The 21,797-nt window shown below is 39.9% G+C and overlaps 1 protein-coding gene across 6 annotated transcripts in view; it reads left to right on the forward strand.

Moving 5' to 3' along the window:
- enox2 (ecto-NOX disulfide-thiol exchanger 2) overlaps positions 1-21,797 on the forward strand; it is a 137,998-nt gene that overhangs the window by 58,209 nt on the left and 57,992 nt on the right. For 2 of the 6 annotated variants that reach the window (XM_028416779.1, XM_028416780.1), the window contains one exon: positions 7,670-7,816. In XM_028416779.1, coding sequence (XP_028272580.1) covers positions 7,670-7,816 — 147 coding nt within the window. Of the gene's footprint in view, positions 1-3,877; positions 3,991-7,669; positions 7,817-20,370; positions 20,399-20,543; positions 20,617-21,354; positions 21,411-21,797 lie in introns of those variants that run through there. The other 4 variants (XM_028416782.1, XM_028416781.1, XM_028416783.1 and 1 more) reach the window with 4 other exon arrangements.

Below are 21,797 nucleotides of genomic sequence, written 5' to 3' on the forward strand. Positions count from 1 at the left end.
AACGCAAACATAATATTACCTTTCCTGCACATCCTTAACCCTTTACGTTTGATGGTTTGCCACAGTGTGCTCCAGTTCCATATTATGCCAATGTATTGGTTTATATCACATGCAGAGTCAAGGGGACAATGAGATGTTGCTGTACTTGCATTGTTTTTGAAATGTCACCATAACGTCAGGGAATATATTAACCTTTACCAAACTCCCTACTGTAACAACATAATTCTTTTTACGTACTCATCATGATATTAACCTTGATGATATTTACTTATAGATGCAAAATTCAGAATATTCCTACTTCTAGTTAGGTGGTAAGAACTGAACTGTGAAGTAATGTGTGGTGTGTTTATTATATTTGCTTCTCTGCATTTTCATTTTTGCCACATTGCCTCTATGTATGGCAAAATAAAATTACTAGTTATATGTGCACATTATGACGACTGTGGCTTCACTACCACAGGACTGTTAAGGTAAAACAATAATGCCCTCTTCTTGGCAGTTGTTCTAGATGAATATTAATTGCTGCAGTGTGTTGCACCTAGCCTCCTGTGGTCCCTGTGCAGCCGTGTTGCCAGTGCTTTGAAATGTGCTTCACTGACAGCACCTGCTACATTCCCAAACACACACACAACAGTGTGAACTGTTCTGTGGGGATTACATAAATAACTGACACAAGAAAGACACATATGTCGTGGACACAATGTTCAGAAGACTTGACTGTGCTGGGCAAGAAGATTGAGCAAAATGTTTTAAATGTTAGACTCATGAACATCGCAGTGACTCTTTAACCAAGCTAATAAATTTACATCCTTAGTTTGTCTTTGTTGTAACGAGTCTCCATGGAAACAGCCAAATTTAACAACAGCATTCTGGACCACCTCCATTTGGCAAAGGGCCCCATGGGTAACGGTGTCACAGTCCCCTCCGTAATCAATTCTCTGCATGACTTCCTCCCATCACACTGTGAGATGAAGGAGATGCTGCATCAGTCAGATGGTTTTTAATTGTCTCTGGTTTTAATGAAGGCAAAGGTTTTTGTGTTATCTGGATGAAGTGTGTCACTCCTGATCGAGAACATGAGCAGGTGTTGTACGAACACTAAGAGGGTATTCAAGGGATTAACTTCTTAATATACAAACCTGACAGGAGAACTTTGGACCCTCAGATGTGAAGATTCAAAAGTCAAACTCTCAGTAAAACCCACAATTGAAAACACACATACATTGTGCATATAGTCCAAGGCTGCTATTGCTGGTTGTTATATCTGTCATTTGTAAAGTGATCCACTAATATTATTATTAAGGGTGTGAATCCTTTTAGTCTCAACCATTAATTTTGTAAAAATGAGCCAAGTCATCCAGCTCATGCTGCTGCAGATGAAGTGATCTTGTGTATTGTATGAAGGCTGGCGGATTTTAGCTGCTCTTTGTCATTGCTATAAATACACAGGAAGTGAAAAGCTTGGCTAATAGTCTCTTGAGAATTCCACAGCTGCTTGGCAGGCTTTGCCATCCATTGCTAAGCCACATCGTCGGACACCTTGTTTATGCATCTGTTAAAGGCACTCATAACTTCACAGACAGCTACCTTTTTAGGAGGCCTGCAACTCGTGCACATGGTCTGTTGTTCTGACAGACGCCCCAGGCTATGAATAGAGTAATGTCTCCTTTTATTGTGGTGACTGATGTACGTGTAGAATCTTTTTAGTAAGGACTAATAGAGGTCTTGTGACAAGGTTTCATCAGTCACCTGAAAGGTGACATTAGTCACCTTTCAGGTGACTGAAGGCTAATTTGGGATCTTGTTTGTAGACCTGCCAGCTGCCACCCAACTGGACCCAGAGTTATAGGCTGTACAGCATCCACCTTTGCAGTAATTGCAATGCAGCAGGATTCTGAATGTTATCAGAATGTGACTTGTGATCTGCATATATTGGTATTTATGTGGACTGTTGGTAATAGAGAATGTTACCTCAAGTTTCAAAGACTTTGATGCCCTTTCCACCTAATCTGCATACTATTGCTGATGTTCTTCAATGTAGAGAACATGGAAGATTCGGATAACAAAATGTTTTTGTAAAGCATTAGGTGCAGCACTTTTAGTGGTCAAATTAATGCCCTCCCATGTAATGTCTTTATGGTCCTACCATTGAGAAGAAATTCATTAGATCCTTGGCACCTTGACACACTGTTGGTCATCTCTCTTCACTATTCGCTGACCTGCCCTGATCAGATCTTCCAGGACTGTTAAAACGGAAGGGAAGTGCAGTGTGCAAAAAGAATGAAAACAAGGAACTGTTGGCGTTGTTTTTGCAATGCGATAGTTTCTTTGGGAATTGTTGCTCCCTCTTTCCACTCCAGAGTTTAATCTGTGTGTCATGAATAAATGTTTTCTCTTTTACTGAATTAATTATGTCAGTTGTATCCAGCTGTGTGCTTACAACCTTGCAACACTAAAGGGGTGTTTTTGAAGGTGTTGTTCTAATGTTGTAATGCATCTTAACACAGGATGTAGAGCAGGGGTTTCCAAACCTTTTTCAGGGATTTGATAATGCGAAAGTATCAGAGGGCCAACAGTCCCCAATGACGTTATATTAAACAATTAAAGATGTATAGGATGTTATTTAATTACTTCATTTCACACAACAAAGTAAAAGCATTTAAGCATTCAGATGAACATACATGTTATGTTGATTTACAGCATAATTTTCTGAATTACGGCAGAGTTTTGAGTGAAGTGCAGCTCCTCATACACTGTGTACAGTTGGCAGTTTAAAAAATATGTTCATATTCTCTTTACAAATGTTTGCATTTCTGAAAAGTTGCTTTTTAGCAGGTTGTATGCATAACAATGTTTAGTGATCTTGGTGAATTGTGTCGAAGTTCTGAGCAAATTCTTGCCACAAGCAGCCCACTCTTTCAGCCTTGAAAACATCAGAGGGAACATGCACACACATTATTCGCTGTTTGGTATTAAAATGTCTGTCTTCACCTTTTTTTCTAGTTGGTAAAAGTTCTCCGCCACTTTGCCCGTTTGTTCATACAAATCAGTGGAGCTGAAAGACAGTTTCATGGCTCTCTCTTCCACTTCATTACAGAACACTTAACTGCCTGAGAAGCTTATTTATTTCTGAGGTTAGGAGTATGCAAACATTGTGTGCCACCATCTGGCCCTGCACCTTGTTCAGATGAATGAATGTGCTGTATGGTATGTTTCTCAGTGCTGTCTTAGATTAATAGTCCACTGCTGAGGCCCTTCCACCCACTATAATGCCCTTCCTTCCTGCTGATGCTCATTTCCTTCTGCTCCGCATTATTCATGCTATACCATTGGGTTTATTAGCTGATAGGAGTTAGAGTAAGGACTACATGAGACTTATACAGAGCTGGTAATAGCCATAGGTTTGATCCCAGAGCTGCCGGTGACTGAAAGTGTTGGATTATGGTACGATTTGTGAAAATGCGAACACAAAACTGGTTCATTATGAAACTATGGTGAAACAAGATCCACAGTGGGTTGTACCCCTTCTGCGATCTGGTTTTAGTTTCCTTTGTAACATTGTGTTAGTAGTCTGTTCTTCTTAAATAATCAGCTACAAACTGTCCTGATAAGTGGTTTGCCAAAAATGAGCTCTCTGTTATGATTCTGTGATCTCTCTATTTTGTTGCATTTGTTGCATCAGTTTGTCTGATGGTTTTTGATTTAATTGTATTTCATAGTTTTTGATTTTGTTCCTGACCGTCCTCATGTGTTTGTAGTGTTTCCTGTTTTATTGTGAAAGTCCTGCTTCCCCTTGTGTTCCTGTGTGTTTTACTTCCTAGTGTTTTCCCTCCTTTAGGATTGCTTGCCCCGCCCTAAGGTGTCTCACCTGTGTCTTGTTATAGTCTTGTCCTGTGTTTCCCTTTGTCTTTGTCAGTCCGTTGTTTGTTAACCCACCTCCCTGTCCTTCATGTTTCCAGACTTCCTGTGGATTTCCAGTGCCTTTGTCTGGTTAGTACTTTGTGTTCTGGGATTTTATGTCTTTGACTTTTTGGCTTTCATTATTAAAAGCTCACGTTTAGTTCACCTCAGCCTTCGTGTGCATTAGGGTCCAAACAACCTTAAACCATAACTCCTTAAAACTTTTATATATCTATTTGAAACACATATTTTATTAACTGTGGCACACCATAAGTGTGATTAAACAAGTCAAGCTTTTATTGTAGCAGTTCAGGCTTAGTTTGGTGCGTTATGAAGACAAGATACATGAGTTTGTTTTGAACTCTAAGGCAGTTAAATGGTGTTTTAATGACCACCGCTTATTCCAATGGGCTTGTGCTTTCCTGGGTAACTATACCATTACCAGTGCAAGCTGTTAATGCATCCTTCATGCAAGATCAGGTCAGAAACATTTGTTATACTCCTCATAAATCATCCCAAGGCCATAAAGTTTGTCTTTCATTTAAGTGTTTTCACTTCCTGACTTGACTCAGCAGCACCACTGTCTAGTCTCCTCCTGTCTCCGCCCAGCCTCCTGGTATTTATTTTCTTCCTCCCCTGGGGAGTGATATTTGCCGACATTGCTCCTCCCTCTGGCCAGATGTTGAAATTTAAACATGCCATTCATCACCCTACAGACAGCTGTGGAGACAGGGGGGCGATGACCCAGCAAAGACATTGTTAGTACACACAGTTTTACACTCATACACACACACACTCACAGGCACTTCATTTATAAAACAAGCATACATTTCAGCTGTTCGATTGCCGATTCTGAACACTGACAACTGATCAGAGCTCACACCACGCTTCTGATGTGTGATGAAATAACAATACATAGCAGGTATCCTTTTTTCATTGAGGCTGTGTTTGTGGAAGGCTTTAATCCAGTTTTGACTCGGAGCTTATCACTCAAGAGCCAGATGAGGTACTGATTTTTTTCTGTCATGTAGCTCTACTTTTAAAACCCACATGTGGTAAACAAACATCTTCTCCGTGCAGACTCATCTTTTGTCGACAGCATTAGTCACCTTTCCACCACATTTCCAGTGTTCTGTTTTACTGACAAGTCCACCACTATAAAGCAAACAAGAACTGCTCTCCTTCAACTTCAACTACATTAACATGGTAACCACTGCGTGAAGTGAAGTGGCATTTCCCTGCCAGCTGTTCAGTGCTGTTTCACTCTTTCCATGGTTTCTGTTTGCCTTTCTTCCTGGGAACTCTCCATGCCTTTCATGAGTGAAAAGCTGTCTCTTTAAGTGCAAACTGTAGCTGTTTATTGGTGACAGAGTTACCATTGGCAGAGTAATAGATTTATTTCACTCTCTAGACTATTGGCGGCCATTTTTAAAGGAGTGTGACAGATGGATAGAGATCTGTGTAGACTGACTGCAGCAAAATACCATCCCCATGCCTAAATCTAACAAATTTACCACCCACATATTTAATGTATTTTAAGGCCCTATTTCTCAAGTTCTGGTGGCTAGATTGCAAGCATAACTTTACCTCTTCTTCTCTGACACACTTTGTCCTATTTTTGTAGGCACATAAAGGCATCATGACTGTTGCTTTGAGAGATGCAGGCAAAAATACTTTAGAACCCAAAATATTTCTCCCAGTCGAACAGGAATCACAAGGACATCAGTGTCATGAGTAGGTGTGCAGGTTAGGTGTGGAATCGAAGTAGCTAAATAAGACGTCTATTTCCTGGACCCCAAAAGAAACTCTTTTAATGTTGGTTGGTGGAGGTGAAGTTCGTCATCATATTACCTGCTCACAAACACTACTCAAACCTAGTTCTGACTCAACACCTTGGCATGGCTTAAACGTGTTCAAGCCAGTTAGAAATTGTGGCTGAGATGATAAAATGTTGCTTGGTTCAGTCTACTGTGCCTTGGCGTACTGTGTGAAAGTTACAAAGACAGTGGGTTATGTTGTTGTGGCTTTAAGCTGGTGTGAAAAGTATTTGTCTGTCAAGTGGGCCTTAATTTATCTCCTTTTCTTTCTTGGTCTCTGTTGTCAGTCGCCATCAAGTTACTGATCAGTCTTGCCACTGACTGATTGAAGTCATGAGAAGTGAAGACAGAAGTCTATAAAGCAGTTAAGAACGAGAGACGGTGACGCGGCTGCATGCAATTTAATGTAAACAATGCTCAAACTGTAGCATTAGCAGATCACCTGTAATCTTTTGTTATGCAGAAGTTTAAATACCTATGTATTATGGTGATGTTTAGAGTCCTGACTGGGTTTGATACAAACTGATTGGGGTGCTTCAGACCTCTGATAGAGCCACAGTAAAGTGGGGCTTCTGATCTGTTGTGCCGTGGAGGGAAAAACAAATCTGAGCACAAAGAAGTGTCATGAATTTTTCATGAACGTAGACTGAGTCTCTCCAGGATCCTGCTCTGAATTATAAACAAATAGAACCCTTAAAGAGAAAAGAACAGCTGATAAATTAAGCAGGAAATACAAGTTAAGTTTTGTATTATTTATTAGGCCTCAGGAGCAATTTTGCTTTTATATTTATATATATATTTATATAAGTGTTTTTATTGTGATTGTCATTAGCCTCATACCTTTCTTCCAACATGTTTCAAATTGGGATGTAGAGAATCCGGGGCTGTTGTGGTGTGGAGTTTTACATTCTTTACATCTCACAGGATTCTTTCATACACACATTCTTGGTAAAATTTGCACTATGGGAATTTTTAGACTTCTATTGTTAGGTTTTAGCCTTGTTAAAATGACCTTGATTGGAAGCGAAGGAAACCGTGCATGACTCAGTGTGTCTATTCATGCACAAAGTATTGATGTAGATGTCAGCCAAAGAGTGTACCAGTGTGTCTTATTTGCCTCAGATCAGGATACAAGTATTCTGATAAAGAAATTGAAATTCTTTTGTTGAGGAAAAACTCTTTTTATTTTAATTGGTTATAAATATTTACAAGTTCCTGATGCCCATTCTGAAGATTGTATAAAAGAGGCTGGGATTTTGTTAACTGTGCAACAAAACTGCAACTAATACATGCTATTGTTAATCTGACAGTTATTTTCCTGATAACTTGATGAGTTATTTGGTTTCTAAAATGGAAGGAAGAATGGCCAGTGCAGAAAACAAGCCCAAGGTGACACCTTTAATTGCTGGAATTGTCCAAACACAAAAATGTAATCAGTCAAGTTGATTTGAAACTCTCAGACATAATGCGATCTGGGCAAAGGAGTTGTTCTGGGCTTCTTGATAGTATCACATGATCCTCATCAGTATGCACGGTGGCTCCAGCCATTGTCATAACTCGGCTCTTGATTTGTCCAGAAATAGATGAACAGGTAGATTGTGCATTAATGTAAGTCTTAATATGTGATGATTGAGGAATTTTTATATAAATGGAACATTTTTTTTTCTTTAAAGCATGAAGGTCACAGGGAATTGACTCATTGTGACTTGTCTTTGGAGAGGGTCTTAAGTGGCCATTCAAAGAACTGCATTTCTCACCCCCTGAGGCTGCCTCTTGGTTTAGAGTTCCATTTTTTGTTGGCATAAATATCAAAAGTAAAGTTTGTCTTGACCTCAGCTGTTTTTTTTGCAAATACGTACACGTTTGTCTTTTGATGCTTTACAGTGCTATTCCCCCCGAGTCAAGGGCCGCTGCCTCAGTTGGTAATGTGGCATTCTGTGTTTTCTATCTAGGACTCAACGCTCTGCCCTTTGATCCAGCATCCAACAACGACCCTCTGCAGTTCAACGGTTCCAGCGGCCCGCTGGTGACTGAGTGTCCTTCCTTGGAAAACACTGCTGAGAATAGCAAGAAGAGGAAGAGAGCCAGCCTGCCTCCAGGTACTGACAACAAATACCTCAGAAGTTTTGCACCACTGCTGCAGCATTACTCTCTGGTCTTAAACCCATGCCGTTTTGCCTTCAGCCATGTCGAATGCTAAATGCTAGTGCCTGTTACCCTAAACAGAGGATGCTTCCCATCACTTGAGAGAGCTTTGATATTTCTTACCTTGAGATTCTGTGTCCACTTCCTCTACTAACATCAATAGACTATGATGGGAATTGTTGCATAAGCCTATTATTTGGTGGTAGTATGGGAAAATAGTGTCTTAGTTCAGTCTTTGTTGTTTTCGATTACCTAGCCATGTCCTAAGGCTCCGGTTGTCAGGCCTGTTTGGAGGTCAGGCAGCTGCAGCAGTACACTGCTCCGTAGAGAGTGTGTGTGTGTGTGTATGGTTGTTTGTGTGCTCCCCTGGCTGTCTGTTACTGTGCCAACATCGCCTGCCAATCACAACTCTAACACGCCTTCAGTTTTCTCACACAAACAGTGACCTGTCACGCAGGAAGGGACACGAGATGTATGTGTACATGTGTGTTTCTATGAGTGTGCTAAAATTAAACAGTAATTTGAGTAAGTAGGGGGCAGTGTGTGTGTGTGTGTAGGGGGGGGGGGGGTTACTTGCTAATGTGTCAAATTAAAGAAAGACGTTCTAATTAAAGAATTAAAGAAGTACTGACTAATTAATTGCTTTGTAGAAAAGAAGAGGGCCCTTAAGACAGAGAGGTGTTGTTCCGTGTTCTGTGCTTTAATTGGACTGGATTAATACTCCACATTAACACAGACCTAATCGACTGTTCATCTTTCCTTCACATCTTCACATGCACGAGTACACATTTAATTCCATTTTAATGCACTGACCACATTAAACCATAATTGGACTGTGTATCAGCCCAACACATAACCAATATATATATACAAAAGATGGAGTTGTTTACATGTTTGCTTATGGGCAGCTATACATGATGTGTATAGGGAGAAGTTTTCCAAGGCATTCGCCAACCATCATGACCTCATACATCATGTGTGAAATGAACTTTAATTATTACTACAAAGGCAGAAAAAGAGTCAAAAGAAGTCCTGAGTCAGTCACAGCGTCACTCAGCTGAAGTCTAATGTCTCAGTGACACTCAAAAATGACAAAGATCAGTTTGAGCTCCCCCCCAACAACATTCATCAACAACATCACCAGAAGTTCTCTATTTACCTGTCCAAAACACTGCATCCTTTTCATGGTAGAATTTACACAATAATGGACAAAATAAAGCACTCGGTGATCTGTGTTATAAAGCCATAAGAATGCAAGCTCCGCCTGCTTTAAATATTTAAATATTTACATGCTTGGAGTCTCTAAGCAGTTTTCCACAATACTCTGTACGTAGCATAGACATCCTGCAGGCCACACCTTCATTTTTCTTTTAAATGAAGGAAGAAACTACCGCTGTGTCACAGAATCCCTTCGAGTAATACATGTACCGTCTGAATAGAAGCATTGTGCAGATGTGCAGATACACTGTTTCACTGTTGAATTCTAATTTATTTATGAGCAATGAGTTCTCACTTGTCAAATTTCAGCTGTGAAAGCCTGGTATCTTACAGTCATGATATCATTACAGTAGTGCAATTTCACTCTTGTCGGTAGAATCAGTGCAGGTTTTCTCTGTGGCAGAAGCAGAGAATGGAGAGAATTGTCATATTTATGTGAAATAGTTGGCACAGTAATGGTGCAGAGTGACTGCAGTAGCTATTAAAAGACATATAGTTGTGTTTTTATTTTCTGAAGGAAAAATAAAACATATTTTGCTCCTAGTATTGCCTGCAGTCTGAGACATGTTGGTAGTTGGCCTTCCTCTCTTTGTAACTAAAGGAAGTTGAAGTGGCATCTAAGTTAAGGGCAGTTTATAGATTCTTAGATGTTTTTAATACTTTTTATATGATATCAACTTGTTTTTTAGAAGAGAGACAGTTAGACCATTTTGTTCTGTGGTTAGTAAGTCAAAACCAAAAAAATACCAAGCCACACGGGGAAAAAGTCTTAAATAAATATGAATACACACAGCTCAAAGATACACCAAGGCCAGGCAATCATAGAACATACAAACTGAGGGACACTTGATAGGCCACTTACTAGAAGGATGCTGACTAACTCCATATTGGTACGTCTGTTTATATGTGCTTCCAACATGGAGATTGTGGCTCATTTGGAAGCTTTCTCTTATATTAACAATATAGTTCACTGAAAGGTGTAATCCTGCTGACTGAAGTTTCCTGTGTCAAGATGATTCGCATTAAGTAAATGGCAATGAATGAATGGGAAGCTTGGAAAGAGCACATCCTCTGGATGTGTATCTTTGCCCTGTATGATTGGCATTTTTGAGCTCAGCACTCTTAGATTTTTAAGTTCTCCCTTCCCTGTCACTTTTGCGAAGTAGTACTCCTAATGTATTACATGAGAACAGTAGAATAATGTGTTGTACACAGTTGGTCTGCATGTTCTCCACAGTATTCATTCATGTACGACGATTCAGATGTTATAATAAATGGAGTTATGTCTTCTTCTTTTTTTACTTTGCGTTATTTCTGAATGAAAACCAATGCTGTGTTTACACTTTTTGTTGACTGTAGAGAATAGAAGGTGCCTTAGCTGTGTCTTTATGTTTACTCTCCATTATAACCCCTTAACGGAGTAGAAATTCAGCTTCATGTAGTCGACATGGGACCTGTCACTGTCACACTATTGGAATTATAATTATTATAATTATAAGTACAAATGAGCTTTGACATGTCCTGCAGTGACCTGACAGCCAGCTATGAGGTATTGGTGCTTGCTTGGCAGAAGCCCTTGACGGACTAGCAGGTAAAAGGAGGTCTGGAGCTGCTGCAGCTGTGGATTTATTGGCTTATACTGTCTGACTCTTGATTGTCTTCAGTCCCAATCAGGTCCTTAAACTCTTGACAGAGCGGAGGCTCATTAACAGCCGTATAGATTGAGACTCATTAGGAGACCCTAATGGATAGATTTTACTCATTACAACTGCCGTTACACTTGATAATCCATCACGCATATGTGCAAGCATTCATACTGACACATTTTCAAAAAATGTTAAACAGCTGTACGAATCTACGAGCCTGTCTGATGTCACCCATGTGGGTTTTAAGTCATTACAGACTTAATGCCACCCTGCTGATAGATTATTTACTAATTATCTTCAAATTGCCACACTATGACCAGACAGCAGGCAGCCAGATACATTCAGCAGGAGCCCCCACCTCCTGTAAACTATCACAGAAAATGTTTGAAGTTGGATTGAAATTCTGTTCACTCTGACTCGATGACTGATTTCATATTGTGTGGATGAAAACAAAACGTTCTGACAAGATCATTGGAGATTTTTTTTATCTGTTGTAGCTGTAAAAATATATCAGTATTATTCTGAATCACATTGCATTCAGAGATGATAGACTCGACCACAGTCTACACTCTTTGTTTTTTCAGTCTTGCACTCACTGCTCTATATATGTGTGTGTGTCTGTGTTTTAATGGTTCCATGATAAGTGGTGCCTCGGGGCAGTGGACATGCTACAAGGGTTTTCCCCATTTCTGTTTATTTATTTTTTATCACTTTTAATAAACAGCCAGAGATGGCCATTCCTCCAGCCCTGCTGTGTTTGAGCTGCAGGTGGTGAAGAGAATGAGAGTTTGAAATTATTCCTGTTTATCCTTTTTATTATTATTATTATTTTCAGAGCAGTGTCCGCCTTCTTACAACGAATGTAAGTGTCATTTTAGTAGCAACCACATAGGCTGGAATTCATGATCTGATGGCTGTCAATATTCTAGTAAATGATCACTGATCACAATGATTTATTTGTGGTCCAGTTTTTGTTTTCTAATTCTCTTTATTATAGATAACAGATTGTTATATTTGGTTGGATTTCATGATTAACGCTGATCTTCATAAGCCTTATTTTTTTACTCCTTCATTTATTTATACCATGCAGGAGAAAAAAATACCTACAGTGAAAATGTATAAAATTTTGATTCAAAATAAATGAATGAGTAAAAATGATAGATTTTTCATGCCTTAGAGTGAGGGCTTCCATCGCTGTGGGAGGTCGTGTCAGCCTTGGTAATGAGGTGTGTTTTCACTCACTGCACACAGTTTTATGCCTGCAGCACTCCTTAACTAACACCTCAGACCTTATGCAGTCTACGATGGGTCAGTGAGCACACAGACATTAGCCAGAAATACTCTTGCTTAAAGGACATCTTATAGGAAGTCTGGTCACGTAACCTATAACATATGTGACATGAGGACATGCATTGTTTCTGCTGATTAACAGCCTGTTTAGTGCAGTGACATATAACTTTGTGTAAAGAAGGTCTTTGAAGGAGAACGTTTGGCCTTTGGCTGTATGGATATGGAGTATCCTTGTAACAAGGTTGTTGTCGGAGAAAATATTGTGTGGTGATCAGAGCTGTGGTATATTTTCAAACCTGAGGCCATGTATATGACTTTAGCCTCAGAATTTACAATGCCAGCATTAAAGAAAACCCCTCAGTCATCTTTTTCCTTCTCTGCGCATGAATATCGATTAATTGCATTTTAATACAAATGCCAGTTCACAGGCATCATTTTATCCAATAAAAGAAATGAGCTCTCACCGATCCAATCTCTTATGCATTAACCTTTAGTGGGAGCTAAGAAAGAGGAATTGAATAAAATGCTATTGATTCCGCTAGAGAAAGGTTAATGTCATTGTACCAGGGAAAATAAGAATACATGGTGTGTGGAAAGACGGTGGCAATATCATGACATGACACGTTACAGCAAGAGTCATTTGGATATACATATGTTGGTGCGTTCCTGGAGGGAAACATGCAGTAAAAAAAGGTCAACAAAGAGTTGTGCCTACATCAGTGTTTCATAGCAAAACACTGATCATGAATTCATAAATACAAATTGTTCTCCTTTATATTGCAGTTTGGATCTTGAACAGCTAGAAAGAGTGCATAAAGTGGTATAGTCTTTATAATTGTCTTTTTTCGGTAGATTATGAGTAGAATTTAGACCATTTAACACTGTCATATGCTCCTCTGTGCTTAAACACCTTACTTTTTCGTGCCTGCACAAACACGACGATGCATGTGATGTACAAATTCATCATCTCAAAGGTCTGCACACCCCACAATTTATGGCTGCATGCATCAAGTTGACAGGTATAAACACGTCAAACTATTCAGACTAGATTAGAATAAACAGAACTGCTCTATAGTTCAGAGCAACTCAGCTCAAGGAAAAAGCTGCGTTCAGAGAGACTTTTGGGAGAAAATCTGCAGCTCATTTAGTGGAACCTCTCTGTTAGTGCACAAGTCTTCAGTGTAAACACTGTAAGCATGATGTAAAGATAGAGGAATAAGAGTTTCAAGGGATGAGGAGATTTAGAAGTCTTAGGCAGAAGTATTTATTAGTACACAGTGATCAAAACCACCCAATTCTGAAGGTCTTTCGAAAGCAAGACATATTTATGACATGTTCACAGATAAGGAAATAAGTAGGAGCCAGAGCCAGAAATAATTTAGATCCTACCAAACCCATAACCTCTTTATAAAGAGATATGCAATACAGAAAATGTCTTCACACCAATCAACATAAAAACACTAGACATATATATTTATTCGGTGTTTTGGTTTGTGTTAGTACCTCACAGATAAAGGAACAGCATTTATTTTGGGTGTAATTTAGGCTTGTTGGCAATCACTCAAACAAAAACTCCACAGTCATTTTTGGGATTGATTGGGTCAGGAAGAGTCTATTCGTTTCATCCTATGAGACCTGGGAGAATCATCAAGTCGCTCTCTACAATCAAGTCTGTTTAAATGGGACAGACTTGTTACATCACACACTGTTTTCAGATGTACTTTGAAGGGATGCAGCCATAAAATTGAAGCACAAAAGAATGAAACACGGAAGAAAGCAGATGGCAATACTTTAAAAGTTTGACCACTACTGTTGATCTCCTGGTTAGGACAGGGTGGTGAAAGGAGTTCTCAGCTACTATTGTCAAAAGCAATTTGTCAGTAGAAAATGTGTGAGTATGTGATGTCTCTTTCACTATGGTCTTCTACATGATAACTGGTTTTTAGTCTGACTGGATTTCGTTCTGTGTGAAGCACAGAAACCCCCATGTATAAGCCACAGTCCAATGAACTGAATGTGGTTTCACATTTGAGAAAGTAGCGTATAATAGTTCCCTACATTTTTTGTGTGACAGGTTTTGAAAAGTAATGGATTTGAGTATAAGAAAAGGGAATGTAATGTGATGTCATTGACTCCCCCTGCCCCATTGCTGGCTGGCAAAGAGCTGTTTGAAGGTAAATAATGTAATGGGCTTCTTAAGCTGTCAGGGATGACAATCCATTGAGATGTATGGCTGTGTCATTGTCCCACAGAGGTAGGTGTGTGTATGTGTATGTACACCATTGTGATTGCTGTGAGCTGAAGCAGGGGAGATCTACAGCTGGATGTCAGTCTTTGTGATGCTGAGGCCACACAGTGACACGGAAGATTTAGAGTGATGCTGATGGATGGGAGACACAGTATGACATAATGACATTAGGAATCAACTCATTAGCTCACAAAGAGGATATATGCAACCATTTTGAATCCCATTCTGAAGTGTCAAGTCTGGATAGGAGCAGCTGCATGCTTGTGAAGGACTCTGTGTCAACACAGTATATGTGTTTTGAGTGTAGGAGAATAGTGATTGAAATGCATAACAAGATCCAAATGGGCCCCGCCACGTTCGAATTTCATCTGGGATCCTGCCGCTTCAGTCACAACATAAGAGTTCAATTGTCTCTAATGCTGCGTTGGGAGAGATAAAGACTGCACGCCTGTGTGCCTCTATGAACGATGTGTGCCCGCACAGTCATATAAAGCATCTGAGTATTTAGAGAAGTGTTATATATATATATATATATATATATATATATATATATATACAGTTCAAATCATTGAAGGCTACTTTTGATCCAGGTCAAAGAGGACTTTGCAGATATTCTTGTAAAGATGATCACCAAGTGAGGGGGGGGGAATAAATGGAGTTCATCCATGCCTCTTTTCCCATTTGGCTCCACTATTATTTTTTAATTGTGCTGTCCTGCTTCCTGCCACTTATCTTGATGCTGCGGTGGTCAGGGATTTACTGCCATTTCACCTCATCTTGCAAAAGCCTACAAACACGAAATCTAAATAATTCATAACCAGAAAGCGCTCTGCTCTGGTGTGTCTGTAGACTCACGCTAAAACTAATGGCAAAGCCTTAAGCAATGCTCGAGCTCTGAAACCATTCTGGTGCAAAAACAGAAGCGTCTCATCAGAGCAAATAGATCCGGGTTGCTTTGAATTTGGTCATTTTTTATTTTTTTTTTTGTTACCTGTATTCAGGCACTGCAGCAGAGAAGATAATTAGCTGTTAGATGAGTTTTCTCCTCATCATTCAGCCTTGGGGGGAATGTCCAAACAAGATGTCTTTTTGGCCATTTTGTTTTGGTCATTATCTCAGCATGTGTGCTAAATTGATTTTTAATCAACACATGCCCTGCAGGCCAGAGTTTTAGTATTTGGAAGTGTTGTATCAACAAGAGGGAAACAAAAAAGATTACTGTTCTCTAAGATGGATTGAATTAGCAGTTTGTGTAATAAACATGTAAATAGTGGGTCATTGCAAAGTAAACAGATGACTCCTGCTTGTTTATTTCCATACTTGTATGTATCTATAGTAAAGTTAAAATCCCAAAACAATTCCTACAGATAATTGTATCCTTGTAGAACTTGTGTTGTCATAAAAAACACACTTTAAGTCCAGGCTCTGACACAATGAAACATTTAAAGCCAAAGTACAATATATAAACTGACAGACACAAGATATTTGAAGTCATCCTGATCTCATGAAAACTCTAAAAATGGATGTAATTATTACACAATAAATTGAGAAGATGTTCACAGGCATAAGCCCTGTATACCAGATTACTGGCCTAGCAATCTAGGGGAGAACATGAAGACACTTTAAATAAATTAAAGCATCACAAGAGATCTGCAATCTATGCAGCACTTCCTCTGCATCTCAGCCCTCCCAGCCTCCATCGTCATTTCAGTTGAAATAGAATCCGCCATTTCCTCTTGTTGAGTGCATGTTCTCTTAACAGAGAAGGCCGCTCTGAGATTTAAGGTCTCACATGGTTCAATTACAAATGTAAAGGCTGTTTTAGAGGTTTTAGCTACAGTGTCGTTCATGAAGCCTGCAACTGTTCAGATCTCTGCATGTCTGAGGCGGCCCCCAAAACACCAAAGAATAACCACTCTCCCAGATAGGGTGGATTACTTGATGAATTATTCATATTGTCATGGTGGATGAGCTTTTTTTCTACTACAAATGAACTAAAATTCATTTTCAGCAAATCTCTGGTGTTTTTAGTGTTGCATTACTTCTTATACTTCTCTACTATAATTAGAGATAGACACACCTGTATAAAACAGAATGACAATATGTTATAAGGTGTGATTACAAACACAAAACCTGAGCAGAGGTTACAAGCAAATCAAAGCAAAAAGGGACCACACTATAGAAAAGACATTTTCCTTGTTATCATCTCTGCTCTCCCACATCAGTCACCTCCCTGAGAATCTGCAGGAATCTCCCTGTTTTCAACTAGCACTGTGCTCACAGCAGCATGTTCATCACAGACACCCTGCAGCTCCCCCTCCTCTTCTATCAACACCTCTCCCTGCCTCCCTCTCTCCATCCATCCCTCCCCTCCTCTCTCCTTCTGTCTTCTCTCTAATCCTCCAGCCGGGTTAAGTGATCCACACCAGCTGCCTCTTACTGCCTGACATTACTGCTCTAAACCAACACGCTGAATGTCTCCTGTGCCTTCCCTCTTCTTCATCATCATGCTGCCACATTTTTTGGCACCATTTTTTTACACTACCAGGACAGTAGAAACATACCAAAGCAGAAACGACCAGATGATAAACAATTCAACTTTAAACCAACCCCAAGTGTGAGTTGTTGGATCATCAAACTTGCTGATATTTATTCACTTCATATTTGGATGTGATGCCTTCTGCAGAACAGGAAGGAATCTGATAGTGCCACTGATAGTGTGTCCTATCATCCTGTAAGTTATTGTTTATCATGTGGGGCACACAACAGTACACACAACCCGGAGAGTGCTGATGTCAGAGCGGTCTGTAAGGGTATTAGCCGTAACATAAAAAAAAAACGTTACCGTATTAAATGTTTTGCTATATATTTTCTTCATTTTTTTCCCACTGAGTATCCATCCATGATCTGAACCAGCATCTGTCCTGCAGTGCAGGGTCATGGGGGGGCTGGAGCCCAGCTATCTATGGGTGAGAGGCGGGGTACACCCTGGACAGGTCCCCCCTGAGTATTAGTATTAAATACCTCAGAAATATTTTATTTTTTTTTATCACTAGTATACTCATTTAATGCCTGTCATTTTCTTAAGAATACATTTTGGTGTCACAGGGATCCTGACTCAACTTCATTCATAACCACCATGTTTTTCAAATTTCACCAGTCTCCTGCTCTCTGTCTGTACGAACTCCAGATTTCCTCAGATCCCTTTTTTCTGCAGGTTAGGAAATGTGATGGATTAGAAGGAAGTCTGCCACTATTCTAGATGTGTCTCTTTTTCGCCTTCTCTCACAGAATCTCTGACATACAAGAAAGATGGATATACTCTGTGCTGCCAAAGTCTTATTATATGGTGAACAAACTTTGACAATGCACTTTCACCGCTCCGTGTCTGGCTGCTGCTGTTGGCTGCTGCTGTTGGCTTCCCTTTATTCACTACCCTCCTCCTTCTCTGGTAGTCCACAGAGATAATATTGTTCTTCTGCGTGGGTGGAGGAACGACATGACATGGTTAGAAGTTCACAAGATTTCCTAGTTACATTTTGTACGCAGGTTGTGCGCATGGGGATTCAACCTGTGATGTTATTTGCACTTTTGTAGCAGGACTGAGACCTTCTCTTGAACATCACAGCCTGCAGTGATGCATTTGTACTTAAAGTAGAATAATAGAAGAGTCATGGGTGACATGCTAGTTTTGGGAAATCCAGTTTGGCATCAGTAAAAAGAATTATACAAGAGATACAACCCATATATTTTTCACTGCAGTATATTTTAAGTACTTGCTAATCAGAGCAATTAAAGGAGACATGGCTGCTGATGCAGCTAAAGTTTTACTGACTGTACAGTACTTTGCTTTAGAAGAGTCAATTCTGATACAGTGTGGAGGCCGCAGGCTGTTCTAGCGTGGTGATGACTGTATCAACACAGCGGTGGCTTTGTTAACAGCCTTTTGACGCCCTCCCCTACTCAGCTTGGTTTCCGCCTCAGGTGTTTGTATTGCATGAGGAGGGTTAATGGGTTTAATCCAAAGTCAGCACTACAGATGATTAGGGTTGTTCAAACCCAAACTGTGTTGTAATGGCATTGACCGGAACAGCGTTTGAGCCATTTGTCAAAGCCACTCGGAGGAAAGCTACGCTTTACACTGCGTACACTGCATCACATATTGTCCTTTTTTTGGGGCAGATAAAGATCTTTATCCTTTCCCTTCTATTGGCAAATATCGACACAGTTATGAGATGTGTACCTTTGCTGTTCCCTGGATTGGAGTGATTGGATATTATCACAAGGGCGCAGAACAACTGCTCTGCTGTGTGTGTGCAGGAATGGCCTCTGAGATAATGAATGCAAAATATACTGCGGCTGTGAGATCATGGAAGCTTGCCCAGTATGGGTCCATACTTAAAAATATACCAATGACTCAGTCAATGTATGGACAGAGAAGGGTGCTGTGATTGCTCAGACTGGTCGAACGCACTAACTATTCTATTCTTCTGCTTTGAGTATACAGTGGATGGTGTGTGACAGTGCTGCAGAAAATGTCTACGCTGCAGCATGGTTACTATTCCAGGAAAAAGGGGTTTTTACCAGGCATCTGATGTTTTTTGTCAGCCATAATCTCAGTGTTCCTGCCACCCAAGGTATCTCTCATGGCGCTAGTCAACCATACTGCCATTAGAGAAAAGATGAACCACTGAACTAACTGCAATGACCTCCATTCAGAAAGTTTTACTAGAGAAATCACCAGACCATGACTCATTCAGTGCTCCTCGACTCCACGGAGGTCGCAGTCTGAGAGAATCCTGGTCTTAAAAGGTAGTCCATATACTATTATGTGTCACCATTACATTTCATGACCAGTCATGCAGCTGATGATGACATGTGACAGGGATGTGTCTGTCTACACTTAGAGCCATAGGAGTGACATTAAAAGCACGATGTGCTGCTTGTGTCTCTTCTCATTTTTTCTGTTGTATTGATCTTATTAGCGTCTGTTCGTCTGTGCTACTGATGATAAATCATTATCAGCATGAGCCAGCATTTTTTGTTTTGGCCTTAATTATGCTTTGTGAACAGTATATTCTACAACATTCAATGCAGTGTAAGGAAGCAGTATTGTTGTAATTATAAACTGGTTTGATGTTGTTGGTAAATGATTTTAATTGGATGTGAAATGATTAATTGGTCAGTTGATTGAGCAGTTTCAAAGGGCACTCTGCTATTTTACGTTGTTTGATTATTTATAAACCCAAACAAATCTGCATGTTTTTCTTAACGAAACATTATCAGACATGATGTGAAAATGTAAGATGACTGAACATTAATGCCTTTAGAGAAAGTCTGTGCAATTTAGAACCATTAGTTGCAAGACAAAGTGGAATGAGATGAGAACTGCATAAACAGATAGTATCACAGGAGCAGAACATTTGTTCTAGTCATGGGTGTTCAGCTGCTGCTGTGGAAAGGATATGCAGAGGCATGTCATTGATTTGTCAGTGGATATTGTTGAACAGATGTTTATATGTAGTCTTGGCTGTCATCCTTGTCAAGATGCTGTGTCTGAGAATCCTAAACTATCAAGTAACCAGATGCATTAAGTTTTGTATTTCTACATTTATTTTTGGGAGGAGGGCAATTAGATTCATCCTAAAGCATTTATGGCAGAACACGGAGCTTCTCGCTGTGCCCAGTTCTTCATATATTCTGAAGGCTTAAACACACCAAGCTGAAAGAAAGTTGTACCTGTATCTGTGGAAAACCTGCTAAAATATTGCACCACTCAGGAGGTGTGGAGTCTTTCAGGGAGGTTCGCTCTTTTGCTATTCCTGCAGCCCTTCTTGTCACAACATTGCACTTGCAGTCGTTACTGTGACATACTCAAAAGAGAGCTGCCTGGATGAAGAGGCGTGGCCAGATAAGAGCGCTCTGGCAAGTTCACTGAGCTGTTGACATTTCCTCACAGCAACTCCCCTGGTTCTAATTGGCTACCGCTGATAAGATTCCCATGTTGTAATTGGCAGCTGCTGATAAGATGCTGTCACCTGCTGCAGTAGTCAGCTGCATGGAGAGATGACAACAGAAGCTCTGGAATCGGTGGGCGGACAGGGCTAAATCTAGGGCCTGAACCTGGTTTTCAGGTGATTCTGTTCCTCTCACAGCTTGGCATACTGGCAGACTTATAGACCAGATAAATACCGCTTAAAGGAGCTCAGACACATTTTTATCGGCCAGTTTTTTTAACATGAAAGTTTCTTTTAAGTTGTGTTTTTTTTTTTTTTTTAGACTTCTACCTGTGCCGCTGTATCTGTGCTCTTCACATTGGTGCTTTTAGAACCAGACAAATTTGGAAAAAAAGGTGAGTCACACAGTTCAAAGAAAGCTGAACTCTCCTTAAATTGAAATGGATAAAAATAGAAAATAGGTTCAAAATTCTTGGTACCGGTACACATTTGTTATTTTTATCCAGTGGAGTCTGATCAAATAACACTTTTTCAAACCATGCCATGCTACCAAGGGTTTTTAAATATACTGGTTTGAATGCTGTGCAATAGCCATAGCAACCTAGGCCCCATGAGAGCCCCCTGACAGACAGATATGAGGAAAGCATGGTGCTTATATCCATATGCTGATATCATGTAGACCTATTCTTTTCAAACACCTTTTATCCATTGTGTGGTTGTCATGTCATCAAGGTTAACAACCTTCGTACCCCAGTTCTCTGCTCAGTATTGTGCAGTTGACACTGCTGAATCTGGGTCACACGTTTCTGTGGAAATTTCCGTCCATTCGGTCATGTTTCAGGCCATATTCATAGATTTAGCAGATGTTTTTTTTCTGGCAGAAGTAGCCAGAAGTCTCCTGGGTACAAGCTGGAATTGCTGATAAAGACATTTTTTGTGCTATTGTGTCCTAAGCTTACAAGTCTACATAATTAGAACACTGAGCAGTCAAACTGAACTAACCTTACTTCCTTCCTGTCGTCTTTGAACTGCAGGCCATTATTCCTTATTGTGTGTATCATTTTTTTTGATTGATCTTGAGGAAGTAATTATGATTCTGTTTTTAGTTAATGCACAAGAAGCCTCGCCTGGCGGACAAACAACTTCATGTGAGACTTGCTATAGTCCCCAGAGCCTTTCTAATGGAAGGGTATGTGGGTGTGTGTAAGTTGGATGGAGAGCCTGAGAGTCACGAAGGCAAAGCTTACAGTCCCAGTAGCTTGTAGGTCTCAGCAGCAGAATGCAGGCAATAAAAAAAACAAATAGAAGAAACTACATTGCCATGAGAGCTGTTAGTTAACCAGTTACATGGTTTTTGATTTTTTTTAAATTGATTGTCAGACAACAACAACAAAAAATGAAAAAAATCTTTACTTTCTGTTTCTAAAATCTTTGCTGTGTTGTGATTAAATGCGTTGAAGGAGAGATTGTACAAATCTCAGTTTAGAAATATGTATGTAACTGAGAGTGCTTTTTAAGTTATTCACTGCAGAGTGACTTTATTTTCATTAGACTGAATGTATGAGTATAAAAAAAG

The sequence above is a fragment of the Parambassis ranga genome, chromosome 10, assembly GCF_900634625.1.
Source record: "Parambassis ranga chromosome 10, fParRan2.1, whole genome shotgun sequence".
Classification (NCBI taxonomy): Eukaryota; Metazoa; Chordata; class Actinopteri; family Ambassidae; genus Parambassis; species Parambassis ranga.